Source organism: Hippoglossus stenolepis, chromosome 23 (assembly GCF_022539355.2).
Source record: "Hippoglossus stenolepis isolate QCI-W04-F060 chromosome 23, HSTE1.2, whole genome shotgun sequence".
In the NCBI taxonomy this organism is placed as follows: domain Eukaryota; kingdom Metazoa; phylum Chordata; class Actinopteri; order Pleuronectiformes; family Pleuronectidae; genus Hippoglossus; species Hippoglossus stenolepis.
Genome location: NC_061505.1, coordinates 13,742,380 through 13,758,242, shown reverse-complemented (window position 1 = coordinate 13,758,242; position 15,863 = coordinate 13,742,380). Strand labels below are relative to the sequence as shown.

Below are 15,863 nucleotides of genomic sequence, written 5' to 3'. Positions count from 1 at the left end.
AGCTGGTGTTACATTTCCCTAAATCTACACTAGAACTAGTTAAGTTTGGTGTTAGTGGTGAACACTGGCCCAGACAGTCCACAGAGCAGCATCAGGATGGAAGGGATCTTCATTGGTGTCTTGTGTCTCTCAGGTCAGTGAATTTCACTGTTTGTATGATGTCTAACAGGAAATCTGAATATAGAGATTAATTTGAGTCCTCATGCATAATACAAATAACTGGTTTCATCCTCAGGGTGCCTCACCTTCTCCACATGCCTCCCCCGTCACTACCACTTTGTGTCTGATGCAATGAATTGGACTGAAGCTCAGAGCTACTGCAGAGAGACGTACACAGACCTGGCCACTATTGAAAACACTGAAGAAATGAAGAAACTTAAAGACACAGTTTCCGCTGCTGGTAACAGCTCTAAGGTTTGGATTGGCCTGTACAGTCGTATTGACTGGAAGTGGTCAGATGGGTTCAACAAGAGTGGAGCTGAATATAGGAACTGGGATCCTATTGAACCAAACAATTATGAAGCCAATCAGCTCAATGTGATCATGACTTTGTCTGACACATGGTCTGATATTGAATGCCGTCTGAAGAAACAATTTGTCTGCTACAATGGTAATGATGTGCTTTATATTGATCTTTACTTTACAACATAATGTATAAGATATGATTTTGAAAACCATTGTGTGATCTCAACAATCCCTCTTTTGTTCTCAACTTAACTGCAGGAACATTAGAGCATTCTGACTTTGTGCTAGTGAATACAGCAAAGAATTGGTCTGAGGCTCAGAGGCACTGCAGAGAACACTACACAGATCTGGCCACTGTGAGGAACAACGCTGACAGAACCAAGATAGGGAACTTGATAACACCTCTCCGATGGGCATGGATCGGTTTGTACAGAGATCCTCAGATTTACTGGTCCGACGGGAGTAACTACTTATTCAGCTCCTGGTATCAGGGTGAACACCCACTTGGCTCGATGAAAGTCGTATGTGGTGTTGCAGATTTGGAGAAGGGAGGAAACTGGAGGTTATTTTCCTGTGAAGAAAGAAAACCATTTGTCTGCTACAGCGTCCCAAGTGAGAATCTTTTTAGTATTTTTGTGTTGCTTGTTTTTGTATTTGTGAGTTTTCTGACTGGCCTGATCAAACTCTCTTGTGGGCAACATGCAGCCCAGAGACCAGAGGTTCCTCACTCTGTGTTTTAAATCAAAGATCTGAGTAGTTCTATCACCACAGGAATAACTGTAGGTTTCACAAAACTATACATCACATTAAACGTGTGTTTTGTTTCTCTCCTCGTTCTTTGTCTAAGCAGCAGTTAAGACGTTGGTGAAGGTGAGGGTGAAGCTACAGGACTCCTTTGTGAACCTGAATGACCCTGCTGTGAAAGAACAGATTCTGAAAGAGGCAAGTCTCCAAAATCCACCCTGAAACATGAACTCATTCATAGACCCTGGACAGATGTATTACAGAGTTTGACATCATCAAATAACCATGAAGGAGATGAGTGAATGTAAAAAAAACTCCAGTCACAGATGTTCTACAATGCAAAGCAGCCACAACAATGGAAAGAAGAGTTATAATCATGTTGACTCCTTTAATTATTTTGACAGATTATGCTTCCAGGTATTGCGAATGTAGATCTGTAGTTTTTTATTTGAGACCAGGAAACTGCTATGTGACGATCACAAAATACAAACATTCCAGCAGACAAATATCTTGGTAGCTGAGCAGTTACAGCTCCTGCCACGAAAGAGCAATGTCCATGTAAATATCATCTTTCCAATAAAGACCAAAAATGACTCAAAAGAAAATGTTACTTTGGGACCTGATGCTGTTTATGTGTCCAGAGCTGCAGGATTCAGACAAACAACAATTCTAATTTTTAATCTTCTCCTTTTAATTATTAATATTGTTATTATTATTATTATTAGAATCATTATTGCTGTCACTAATAACATCTTTCCATTAACAATTATCACTCTTGTTTGTCTCTCTCTATTCTCTCTCCCCAACTCATCCCATCTCTTTCTTTCATCCCCTCCTTTCAACCCTACTCTCCTCCCACTATCTCTCTCTCTTCTCTTCCCTCTTTTACACCCCCCTCTCCTTCTTGCCCACATTGAGTCTGGTTCTAGAGGTTTCTTCTAGTTGATGAGGGAGTTTTTCTCTCCACAGTCTCCAAAGAGCTGCTCATTGTGGGAACTGTTGGGTTTCTCTATACATTTTAAAGTCTTGACTTTCTATGTAAAGTTCTTTGAGATGATGTATATTATGATATATACGCTATATAAATAGAATTGAATTGACTAAAAACACAGAACTCTTTGTCCTAGCGAGGAAAGGAATCTGTTAAAAGTATTTCAAATAGCCTCCATTTCTGTTTTTCAGCTCCAGGAAAGATTGAAGCAGAAAGGACTGAGTGGCGTCACTTTGAAGTGGAAAGAAAAGGATGATGGGAAAGTTTTTCACAAGGAGGAAAAAGGTTCTGACAAGAAAAAAAAGACTGAGCTTTAAAATTTTGAATTCAACTTTTATTGCATGCGCTAATGTTTCATGTCTGCACATATACACACCACTATCACTGTACGCAGTTAAACCATACCAATGAATGCTGTTATAGAAAAACTAGCCTTTGTGTGCTTATATGCTTAAACTGTGCGTCTGTGTATAAAGAGCATCAGGAACTGTATGCAGCCCGGGAAGAATGTCTAATTAACAACAGACACAGGGAGAGTCTCCATCGGAAGGAAAATGTAATTAGTTGCTAGGCAGGTTAATAATGTTACAGCTGATTATGTCTAATACTCAGGGAATGACAAAGACCCACAGCACAGGTCAAGCTCATGTAAAACAGATTTCTGGTTGCAACTGTACGCTTTCACCAGACAGCACCATGTATCCAGCATAAAGAAATGTAATCATATATGCGCCCTTACTGGAATGATTGTTTTTTTAACCTATATTAAGTGTGTGGAAATGTAATCATTTAAAAAAAATTGAAGCTCTGTCGTCAGTTGGTTTCCGGAGCCATCTCTGGTTTACATCTTGTAAAAGAATAAACACTACTGCATTGAACTCTGATCATCTCCAGTGAATTATTTTAACCAACTATTGAGACTCCAGTAATAGCAAAGTATACGTGTTGGAAAAAAAGTCTAGACTTAGCATCTGGCCCAGTATTAGACTTTTTATCTCCAACAATGCATCCTGTAGAAGAGTCTGACCCTCATCATTAAAACTGTTATTTACACTTTATAAACAAATCCTTTGTTTTCTCACTCACAGGTTTGCAAAGGGGCAACAAATAACGACAGTTTTTTAAAAATGTTTCTGAATAATGTCTAAAGAATTAGACTCACATTCATCCCAGAAAATGACACTGATTAAGTTCAATGCTTTGGGAGACGGTCTCTAGCAGCTTTCTATTTGACTCTGCTGACCCCTAGGGGTAAGACCATAGACTGCAGTTGCAATGTATGCAGTTGCAGCCCCATTTACCCCCAACATTCCCAAAACAGGAATGTACATGCACACTGCATGTACAACACACACACACACTAATGTCAATAATCTGCATTGTAAACAATACACAAGGTGACACAACATCCGTCTGCTCTGTCAGTGAATTAACTTTACCCTCTGTATGAAATGTGTTATGCAAGAGACACACACACACACACACACACACACACACACACACACACACACACACACACACACACACACACACACACACACACACACACACACACACACACACACACAGAATGAAGGAGACTAACGTTTCTTATAGCAGACAACCATGCAACACTGGCACAGCATGAAAGAGAATATTTTCTCTATATCAGCTCACAAATAAAAGGCCAACTGGGGTTTAAAAGTGATCACAACCACTTGCTGATACACACATACATAAACTATGTAAGGAGGAATTATGGTAAACATTATTCACATGAAAGTGGAATATTTCCATTTTTAATTTGATAACTTTATTAAACATGGCTTTTACATCTGAATATAGAGTGTAAACATTGTGTTGCTGTGACTACAAGCAGCTACAGAACTCACAGTGTACAGTGTATGATAGGGTTGTCAGTGTTACACTCAAGCTGTGACTCTTAGTGAAGGGATCATAAACCTACAAGTCTGTGTTATTGTCTTATGATAGTATTAGACTTTTTCTGCATGTGTGTGTGTTTCCTGGAGGAGTCCTCCTTCCTCTTCCTGCTGCCGTGGCTGCTCTGCTGCAGCCTGTAGGTTTTCTGAGCCTGGGCTCTCTCCTTCTCCAGGACCTCTGTGTCGTCCAGAATCTCCAGACCTGGGATCTGACTGATGACGTTCTGTCTGAAGAGGAACGAAATGAAGACAAATGAGAAACACCATTCACAGGACATTGTATGCAGGTTGACCTTATGTATATAGATGCAGTTGTGGGATGTAATGAAATACATTTACTACATTAAAGTACTACATCTTTCATGAATTTGAACTTATTATTTTCTGGTAATTTTCAATTTGACTCCACTTCATATATCAGCAAATATCTGACTGTCTACACCACTACATTTTTTTACAATGCATTGCATTACATGTTTACGTTATTTTTTTAAATAGAGGCCACCACCAAGACTCAGTCGTGAAATAAACCCCGTTCATGACTGCATTTAAAAGAGATATATGATAGTGTGGACTAGCATTGTGTTAAACAATATACAGTAGACAGAGCAGAGAATGAGCTGCACTTTACCTTTAATACTTTAGGTAGATTTACTTAGTTTTACTGAAGCCATAGTGTTGTTCATTTTGGAAATTGTTGGGTTCTCTGTTATATTCAAGGTTTTGACCTTAATACGTAAAGTGCCTTGAGATAATGTATGTTGTGATTTGGCGTTATACAAATCAAATAGAATAGAATTGAATGAAGTACTGGACTGTATTAGACTGAAGAGATGTTTGTATTCTGCTCCCACGTGTTGAAGAAACGATGAAACAGCTTCCAATAGTGTACTGTGCTACAACACAGCAGCAGCCACAACAGCAGTAATAAAGTGGAATGAACTCAGCTCCAACAGTGTCAACACAAACTGAATTCATGAAAGAGCTTAAACACAAAAATAACATGTTCATTTTTACTGCTAGTGTGGTTGTTTTCATTACCATTAGCTGGCTCTGTAGACCAGATTATTACAATGGCTTGTGAATCATAATAATGAATGAGAACAATGCAAACTAAAGTGTGTTAATATACAGAACTAGTTAAAGGACTTAAGTGGAAATGGTTGGGTCAGTCCCCTTGGACCCTGGGGCCACCACACCCCCCATATCGCTCATCTTTTTCATGTTTACTTTTTTACGTTTTCATTTCCAACATGTAGAACTAAGGGCTGTCTCATAACCTTCAAACTGCCTGATTCTGGAGATGAAATAATGAATCCTTTATTTAGGTGAAGATTTTGGGGACTGAAGCCTTCTGGTTTGTGTTTCTAGTTTGACCAATCACATTTACTCCCGGCTTTGTATGTTGGAGGTCACTAAAGTTAATGTTGAGTCGGTGTGTGCTTTTGCAAAAACGATGTTGGACACTGTAATTTTCTCTGGACCTCTTCCTAACACGACAAGTGATGACATGTTTCGCCGCATGTTGTCTTTTAACTGCTGGCTGTCGAGGTGGTGTCCTGTAAATGGTGTGGGCTTTGTAGACAATTGGCAAACTTTTTGGAGGAAACCTGGTCTTGTTAGGAGAGACGGCGTTCATCCCACTTGGGATGGAGCAGCTCTCTTATCTAGGAATATTACTCAGTTTATAAACCCCAAATGACAACCCAGAGTTGGGACCAGGACGCAGAGCTGCAGTAATACACACTTCTCTGCGCTCCCTCTGGATCAGTCACACAACCACAACCCCATAGAGACTGTGTCTGTCCCCCGTGCCATTAAATTATATTAATCAAACATGAACAGAGGGAGAATTCTACACAAAAAACTAATACAAATTAACACAACCTCTGCAACAACTCAACAAACAAGACTATTAAATGTGGACTTTTAAACATAAGATCACTATCATCGAAGGTTATTTCAGTAAATGAACTAGTCTCAGATCAAAAAGTTGATTTATTGTCCCTCACTGAGACCTGGCTGCATCCCCATGAATATGTCAGCCGAAATGAATCTACCCCCCGAGTCATGTAAATACACCGGTTCCCAGAGACTTTGGCCGAGGAGGTGGAGTTGCTGATATTTTTAAATCCAGTCTATCAATTAATCGTAAATCTAAACTAAGCTACAACTCATTTGAAAGTCTTGTTCTTAGTCTTCCACACCCATCCAAGAAATACCAACAGCCAATCATATTTGCTGTAGTTTACCGTGCTCCTGGGGCTTATTCTGAATTTTTAACAGAATTCCCTAAGTTTTTCATAAACCTAGTCCTAAAAACAGATAAAGTTATTATTGTCGGTGACTTTAATATTCATGTTGACAATAATAATGATAGCCTTAGTTTAGCATTTATTTCAGTACTAGACTCAATTGGTTTCAGTCAGTGTTGTTACCACACACTTGACCTTGTACTATCATACGGTGTCAAAATTCAACATCTAATAGTACTTCAACATAATCCAATTCTATCAGACCATAATTTAGTAACCTTCGATTTTTTACTATCAGAATACATGCCACTAATAAAAGACTCCTTTTCTAGATGTCTACCTCTGTAAAGTCATTACGATTTACATTAGACTCCATAGCGCCTCTAAAAAAGAAACTTGTAAAACATAGTAAATTAGCTCCCTGGTGTAATTTCCAACACACATGAATTAAAACAAGCGTGAAGAAAACTAGAAAGGAAGTGGCGCTCCAACAATCGTGTTGAAAATCACCTAGCCTGGAAAGATAGTGTTAAAGTTTATAAGCAGGCCCTCCACAAAGCAAGAGCTGCCTACTACTCCACAGAAATAGAAGAAAATAAAAACAACCCCAGGTTTCTCTTCAGCACTGTAGCCAGGCTGACAGAGAGTCACACCTCCACCGAACCCAGTATTCCGCAATCCCTGAATAGCAATATCTTTATGACCTTCTTTAATGATAAAATTCTAACTATGAGAAATAAAATCAACCATCTCCTGCCCTCAAGAATAGAAATCTCAGAAACAGCTGAGAATCTTACCAATTATTTAGACAGCTTCTCTCTGATCACCCTCAATCAGCTGAGCAAAAATAATCTCATCTTCTAAACCCACAACTTGTATTTTAGATCCCATTCCCACAAAATTACGGAAAGAAATTCTGGCCCAACAGAGGACAGTTCAGGCTGTTCCTGCTGATTAACAGTGGCACTTGTATGTTGACATGTCCATAATTCTCACAACAGACCTGAAGTTCAACGTCTACCCAGCCATCAAGAGGAAAGTCTGTGCCATTGGCTGCAGAGATCTCCAAAGGCTGCTCCTAACCCGAAAGGAGGGATTCGAGTGGCTGGATTCAGACATTGGGGAGTGCTTTGTCTATCCATGCTCTCTCTACCATAGTCACTTGGGCCCCTGAGTCGAGCAACATTTCAAGAGGGACTCCATTGATAGCACATGAGACCATACATCGCTTTCCTATGAGATGTGCTAGACACTTTCTTGGTGGTGGTTGGGACGGTGTTGGCACTCCCCCACGGCCGGCTGTTTTAGAGTGGCTGGCTTGTGCTGGTGGATCCTCAGCTGTCACGTTCACTCGCTGCCCCTCTTCAGTGACCTCACCACGTTCCCCGATATCTTTCTCTGAAGACAGCCGATGGCTCGATGTCCAGCTTGGCCACAAAAAAACAGTGAGGGCAGCTCACCTTGCTCTGCTGTATACAGTTGCTGCACCTGCCCCTGGTCTCAGATGATGGGAGGTGAGGATGGGTTGCAGGTGGGCAGGGGTCCGCAGGTGCCACACCGTCAGAAGGTTTTGCCATCTGGGTGAGATGTTTGGTCAGTGAGGACACTTGTGCAGTCAGTTCTCTAATAGCAGTACGGTTAGCCTGTAACTTAGTGTCAACGTTAGCTTGCTTGAGTCACTACTGTCAAGCTGAGCTGTACTTACAGTCACTGATCGAGGTTTTGCTACCATGCCCAGGTGTTTTAGTCTTTCTGCCTCCTCTCTAGTAGACTTAGTGATTGGCTGTTTTTCTCATTTAACCCTTGGTATAGTGTGTGCAGAAAGGTACCCTGAACCAGGTTTTTGTCATAGCTTAACTCTGCAGCAGGCTGTTGTGACTCAAAAAGAACACGTTGCTTCAAACCCATCATTTGTACAAAAATTGCTGTGGGCTCTGTTTGTCTTGCTGCTTAGCATTACTTAACTCTTGGAAAAGCTCAGAACTGTTTTTGTCCCTGATGTGGGCACGGAGAAACCGCTTTAACTCAACAGTTAAATCACTTTTGTTAGTTAACATATCTCTAAATGTAACAGGTTTTATGATCTTAATCACAGTGAGAATTACCTCTGACTCTGTAAAACCGTCTTCAATCAATCAAATTCATTTTTATAGCCCATATTCACAAATCACAATTTGTCTCATAGGGCTTTAACCAGGTGTGACATCCTCTGCCCTTAACTCTCAACAACAGTAAGGAAAAAACAACAAAAAAAACCCTTTTAACAGGTTAAAAAGAACGTAGAAACCTCAGAGAGAGCCACATGTGAGGGATCCCTCTCCCAGGACGGACAGAAGTGCAAAAGATGCCACGTGTAACGGAGAACATCAGAAAGATAAGGGTGTTTGCAGCATTGATTAGAATAAACACTTTGTTGCATAATGGAAGGTAAATGAATTGATGGATTATTGTCAGTAATGGTAAAGGTCTATGGTCAGCAGCCACAGGAGAGGAGATTGATAGATGAAAGCTCTGGCTCCTATGGTACTATCAGCTCTTTAAGGTATAATGGTGCCATATTATTAAGGGCCTTGAAGGTGAGGAGGAGAATTTTAAATTCAGTTCTAAATTTAACCTAAATATTCTGCATAAGACATCAGCTGCTGCCTGAGTTCTCCTTTCACCAGCTTCCAGAAAACTTCCAGAACAACTATATATAATCAGCTATACATTGAAGTATCAATCGCTGCGGTTCAACTTTCACACCCTTTTTCTCACAAGCTACTTGCTCCAAACATAACAGATGTTGATGGACACATGTAACACACAGATATGAGCAGGGCCTTGGATGAGAGCTGAAACATCTTCCAATTGTGACTCCTGTTTACAGTCAGCAGGCTAGTGCACTGGAAGTATGCTATCATGAGTAACAAAAACTATACACACATTAAACGCTTTTTCCCAACAGAAAACACACCAAACTACTACCAGTGCCACAGCAAACCACAAATCAACAAGTGAACTTCCACTGCACCAGCCACTCCTGTGAATAGGGGCCAACAACAGCTACAGCACTAACAGAGACAAAAAGGCAGATTAACACTTTGCTTAAAGTACAGGAAATATAAAATAAATATAAAATAAATATAAAATAAACGGCAACCAGCACTTTGCCTGTAAAATAAACACAGCACATTGTATTTTCAGTCTAATTGCCTAACACAGTTTAAAAGTAAAATGCAGTTTCATACCTGCACTGCAACTAATTCTGGACCGTTATGACCCTTTACAAAAGTAAAAATAGTAAAACCTCAACACATTCAATATTTACATTAAAATTCCAATACCTCAGGGGGCATTTGCACCCCTACATTACCCCAACAATCACACTTTTCTGATTAAAACAAAGGTTTGTTTGGCTTACCAAGGACATGTGCACAGGCATGATCATAAGAGCAGGAATGAATGCTGACACACACCAGTGCTCATTCGGCCTTTTAACTGCTGAGATGCTCTCCCTTGATTTGCCAAATTGTGCCTGGGTCCTAGTGTTCCCCTCTACACAAGTATCTGCATCCAAGTCCAGTTGCCATCGAACCAAGTTTTCTTGGACAACCATGACCTGGATGACTTAGAATCTTCACAGACAAAATGACTATATGTTGTGGCAATAGCTTCCTGTTGAACTAAGAAACCTTGAGAAGCAGATTCAATGTGAGCGGCCAAAGAGAAAGAGAGAGAGAGAGAGAGAGAGAGAGAGAGAGAGAGAGAGAGAGAGAGAGAGAGAGAGAGAGAGAGAGAGAGAGAGAGAGAGAGCAGAAACTACTGTCAGACTGGTTGTTAGAATGAAAATAATGCATAGATGATGGCAGTATAATAATAATAATAATATTAATAATAATACTCATCATCATTCATTGTTCTTCTCTGTTCATCCTTATTTTCATCTGATCTACATATTGGATGGAATTAGAGGTGATCACAACATTAATAGATAAACATTTCAAACATCCCTGTCACAGAGGTATCATTGGATCCACGGTGTGAGCAAGGCAAACAGACATTCATTCACTCACCACCTGCACAGGGGTGGAGGCAGAGACCAGTGTTGGTCAGATACAGTCATAACAATCTGCATAGTGAGATGCCACCAGAGATAAATGAGAAAAAAGTTGTTTGCATGAGCGGGAAACACAGCCGACAAAGTTGTGCGACCTCAGTGATGTTTTTCCTGGGTATGATATTTTTAATGACTGGATTTCCATGAGCTGGGAGAAGTATGTTCACATATGGAAATTCGGTCCACGTAACTTCCCCTTTCCATCTATGTGTCTTTGTCTCTGCTCTACAGCACTTTTGTACTGCTGCCTTGTCACCTTCATGACTCTCAACTCAGGCCAAATGGACATAAACACGATTTTACTGTAGTTTTCTTTGGTTGTGAATGACCTCTTAATGCTGCCAGTCACTCTGTTACAGATTAAAAGCTACATTTAAATTACTGCTTTAATGAGTTATAATGAGTTAAAACCGGATTCTGTTGGTCTGTAAATGAAAACATTTACAGACTGAAAACATTTACAGACCAACAAGTTTATTGCCTTGTTGTTTTTGGGACTGGGGGATTGCTAGGCATTTATTTTTCACGAGCTACAGAGCTGGGCATGAGAGTCAAACTGGTGAATGGCTATTTCTGAACAATTGTGATCAATATTGCTAGATGCATGGACCCAAGGGGAGACATTACTCTGTAAATTGGTTTCTTTATGGCTGTATGGATGTCATGTTGAATATTAGGAGAACACTGTAGTTTTCTTGGCCTCTTAATGCTGCAAGTCACTCTGCTACAGAGCTGTTAAGATTACCATTTGTTTCCAGTGCACTTCAAAAGTTTTAGTATTCAAAAAAAGTGTATTCAAGTAAAAGTTAATATATTATAAGTAAAAAAATATATGTATTTGTATTGATGTTGAATTCAGGATTACTGTCAGGATTGTGTTGCTTTTATTTCCTGATCAGTTTGTTTCTTGATATTTGTTGTATATAAAACAAACAAAAAAGTTTTCAATGTTGGTTGGTTTTTACTATGCTAGTTTCTGAGCATTTTAAAATAAAAAAAAACTCAAACGAGGTTTGTCTCCTGCGTCTAAACGGGGATCAGATGAAAAGCAATATTATCTTATTAATTTCCAATTATATAATTTTGTGTCGGACTAACTAAAATCAATTTCACATCATCTATGTGGATATTTTACTTTAGCTGCCTTTAAAAAAGATAAGTTGGTGTTATGTAAATCAACTTAACTAATCAACTAGTTAATGTAATAATGTTATTTTAGCTTTATGTGAGAGAAATTAGTTGGACTAATGAGAATAAATTATATTGCAGGGATTTTATTAAATTGAGTTAGAGCTACATATATTTATTGGATGGAAAACCTGCCAACAAGTGAATTGAGTTCACCCAATGAGTTATTTTTTTGAGTGTAGCCACTGACAGGAAGTATCTTTTACAATTAAAAATAATTTCATTGATTTCAGGGTATTTAATGTATTTTACTTTCACTTTTTCATAAAGTGTGACTGAACAGTGGATTGGCTGGTGTACTGCAGGGGTCTGTCTCAGTCTCAGGATGGTTGGGGTCAGGGGGTAGTTCAGAGGAACATGTTGTTCTCCTCCATCCCGGTTCAGCACAGCTCTAACACAGCCTCAGAGTTTGAGACAAAAGAAGGTCTAAAAAGGCCAAACAGAGACACAGACAAAGGGAGTAAACAGTCCTGCAGATGCACTCGCGGATTTTACCACCAACAAATCTCAGAGTCCCATCTTGCTCACTGTGGATGTCTTGCAAACATAACAGAGCTTTAAAACATAAGCTTGGTGGGAATTTTAGGCCCTAAAATCAAACAACAATGCCTACAGCCTGAGGATATGCAATTGGGTAATGAGTTAATTCAATTTAATTTGTTTAGCACCAAATTATAAAATAGATTATCTCAAGGAACTTTACATAGTAAAGTTGAGACCTTGTAAAATTATAGAGAAACCAGGAACCATTATCCGACTGGTTGTTATAATGAAAATAATGCATAGATGATAGCAGTATAATAATAATAATACACATCATCATTTATTTTTCTTCTCCTTTCATCCTTGTTTTTATCTGATCTACATATTGGATGGAATTAGAGGTGATCACAACATTAATAGATAAACATTTCAAACATCCCTGTCACAGAGATATCATTGGATCCACGGTGTGAGCAAGACAAACAGACATTCATTCACTCACCACCTGTACAGGGGTGGAGGCAGAGACCAGTGTTGGTCAGATACGATCAGAACTATCTGCATAGTGAGATGCCTCCAGAAATAAACGAGAAAAATTATGTTGTTTGCATCTTTGCCTTTTTGCATAAAGAGTTCAACAGAACACTGACTATTTTCAGTAGAAGAGGAGGAGCTGGTGTTACATTTCCCTAAATCTGCACTAGAACTAGTTCAGTTTGGTGTTAGTGGTGAACACTGGCACAGACAGTCCACAGAGCAGCATCAGGATGGAAGGGATCTTCATTGGTGTCTTGTGTCTCTCAGGTCAGTGAATTTCACTGTTTGTATGATGTCTAACAGGAAATCTGAATATTGAGATTAATTTGAGTCCTCATACATAACAAAAATAACTGGTTTCATCCTCAGGGTGCCTCACCTTCTCCACATGCCTCCTCCATCAGTACCACTTTGTGTCTGATGCAATGAATTGGACTGAAGCTCAGAGCTACTGCAGAGAGACGTACACAGACCTGGCCACTATTGAAAACACTGAAGAAATGAAGAAACTTAACGACACAGTTTCCGCCGCTGGTAACAGCTCTAAGGTTTGGATTGGCCTGTATAATCATATTGACTGGAAGTGGTCAGATGGGTTCAACGAGAGTGGAGCTGAATATAGGAACTGGTATGATGGTGGCACAAACAATTTTGCTGCCAATCAGCTCTGTGTAGCCATGACGAACTATGGAAGATGGTTTGATTATTACTGCCATAGGAAGACTGCATTTGTCTGCTACAATGGTAATGCTGTGCTTTATATTGATCTTTACTATACAACATACTGTATAAGATATGATTTTGAAAACCATTGTGTGATCTCAACAATCCCTCTTTTGTTCTCAACTTAACTGCAGGAACATTAGAGGATTCTGACTTTGTGCTGGTGAATACAACAAAGAATTGGTCTGAGGCTCAGAGGCACTGCAGAGAACACTACACAGATCTGGCCACTGTGAGGAACAACACTGACAATGACAAGATACATTACTTGATAATACCTCTCGTATGGGCATGGATCGGTTTGTACAGAGATCCTCAGATTTACTGGTCCGACGGGAGTAACTACTCATTCAGCTCCTGGTATCAGGGTAACAACAGACTTGGCTCGATTAAATTCGTCTGTGGTGTTGCAGATTTGGAGAAGGGAGGAAACTGGAGGTTATTTTCCTGTGAAGAAAGAAAACCATTTGTCTGCTACAGTGTCCCAAGTGAGAATCTTTTTTGTATTTTTTTGCTGCTTATTTGATTATTTGTGCGTTTCCTGACAGGCCTGATCAAACTGTCTTGTGGGCAACATGCAGCCCAGAGACCAGAGGTTCCTCAATCTGTGTTTTAAATCAAAGATCTGAGTAGTTCTATCTCCACAGGAATAACTGTAGGTATCACAAAACTATACACCACATTAAACGTGTGTTTTGTTTCTCTCCTCGTTCTTTGTCTAAGCAGCAGTAAAGACGTTGGTGAAGGTGAGGGTGGAGCTACAGGACTCCTCTGTGGACCTGAATGACCCTGCTGTGAAAGAACAGATTCTGAAAGAGGCAAGTCTCCAAAATCCACCCTGAAACATGAACTCATTCATAGACCCTGGACAGATGTATTACAGAGTTTGACATCATCAAATAACCATGAAGGAGACAAGTGAATGTAAAAAAACTCCAGTCACAGATGTTCTACAATGCAAAGCAGCCACAACAATGGAAAGAAGAGTTATAATCATGTTGACTCCTTTAATTATTTTGACAGATAATTCTTCCAGGTATTGCTAATGTAGATCTGCAGTTTTTGAGACAAGGAAACATAAATCCTGATTTTGGCATGATTGCTATGTGACGATCACAAAATACAAACATTCCAGCAGACAAATATCTTGGTAGCTGAGCAGTTACAGCTCCTGCCACGAAAGAGCAGTGTCCATGTAAATATCATCTTTCCAATAAAGACCAAAAATGCCTCAAAAGAAAATGTTACTCTGGGACGTGATGCTGTTTATGTGTCCAGAGCTGCAGGATTCAGACAAACAACAAGTCTACTTCTTAATCTTCTCCTTTTAATTATTTATTATTATTATTATTATTATTATTATTATTATTATTATTATTATTATTATTATTATTATTATTACTAATAACATCTTTCCATTAATAATGATCACTCTTGTTGGTCTCTCTCTTTTCTCTCTCCCCTCTCCTCCTATCTCTTTCTTCCATCCCCTCTTTTGCACCCCCCTCTCCTTCTTGCCCACATTGAGTCTGGTTCTAGAGGTTTCTTCCAGTTGATGAGAGTTTTTGTCTCCACAGTCTCCAAAGTGCTGCTCGTTGTGGGAACTGTTGGGTTTCTCTATACATTTTAAAGTCTTCACTTTCTATGTAAAGTTCCTTGAGATGATGTATATTATGATATATACACTATATAAATAGAATTGAATTGACTAAAAACACATAACTCTTTGTCTTAGAGAGCAATGGAATCTGTTAAAAGTATTTCAAATAGTCTTCATTTCTGTTTTTCAGTTCCAGGAAAGATTGAAGGAGAAAGGACAGAGTGGCGTCACCTTGAAGTGGAGAGAAAAGGCTGATGGGAAAGTTTTCCACAAGGACGAAAAAGGTTCCGACAAGAAAAAAAAGACTGAACTTTAAAAATTTGAATTCAACTTTTATTACATGCGCTAATGTTTCATGTCTGCACGTATACACACCACTATCACTGTACGCAGTTAAACCATACCAATGAATGCTGTTGTAGAAAAACTAGCTATTGTGCTTATATGCTTAAAGTGTGCGTCTGTGTATAAAGAGCATCAGGAACTGTATGCGTAATTAACAACAGACACAGGGAGAGTCTCCATTGGAAGGAAAATGTAATTAGTTGCTAGGCAGGTTAATAATGTTACAGCTGATTATGTCTAATACTCAGGGAATGACAAAGACCCACAGCACAGGTCAAGCTCATGTAAAACAGATTTCTGGTTGCAACTGTACGCTTTCACCAGACAGCACCATATATCCAGCACAAAGAAATGTAATCATATATGCGCCCTTACTGGAATGATTGTTTTTTTATCATATATTAAGTGTGTGGAAATGTAATCATTAAAAAAAAATTGAAGCTCTGTCGTCAGTTGGGTTCCGGAACCATCTCTGGTTTACATCTTGTAAAAGAATAAACACTACTGCATTGAA

General features: G+C 39.3%; 1 protein-coding gene across 4 annotated transcripts; it reads left to right on the top strand.

The window, feature by feature from the left end:
- LOC118102215 (L-selectin-like) lies at positions 1-15,863 on the top strand. Of its 4 annotated transcripts, XR_007032369.1 has the most exons (6): positions 1-133; positions 236-610; positions 724-1,077; positions 1,316-1,407; positions 2,392-2,775; positions 2,833-2,844. XR_007032369.1 is itself a non-coding variant. In XM_035148265.2 (5 exons), exons 1-5 carry the CDS (start codon positions 97-99, stop codon positions 2,515-2,517), a joined length of 984 nt encoding a protein of 327 aa, XP_035004156.1. In that variant the 5' UTR covers positions 1-96; the 3' UTR covers positions 2,518-2,993. The 4 variants fall into 4 exon arrangements, 3 of the variants coding, with proteins under 3 accessions (XP_035004156.1, XP_047194706.1, XP_035004158.2); XM_035148265.2 differs by having other exon boundaries at positions 2,392-2,993; XM_047338750.1 differs by lacking the exons at positions 236-610; positions 724-1,077; positions 1,316-1,407; positions 2,392-2,775; positions 2,833-2,844 and adding exons at positions 13,051-13,425; positions 13,539-13,892; positions 14,131-14,222; positions 15,195-15,863 and having other exon boundaries at positions 28-133.

Bases quoted from the DNA above. Each gene is read 5' to 3' on its own strand.
- LOC118102215 (XM_047338750.1), top strand. From the start codon at position 97: ATGGAAGGGATCTTCATTGGTGTCTTGTGTCTCTCAG. The intron at 134-13,050 runs GTCAGTGAATTT...TTTCATCCTCAG, and splicing joins TGGTGTCTTGTGTCTCTCAG to GGTGCCTCACCTTCTCCACA. The intron at 13,426-13,538 runs GTAATGCTGTGC...ACTTAACTGCAG, and splicing joins TGCATTTGTCTGCTACAATG to GAACATTAGAGGATTCTGAC.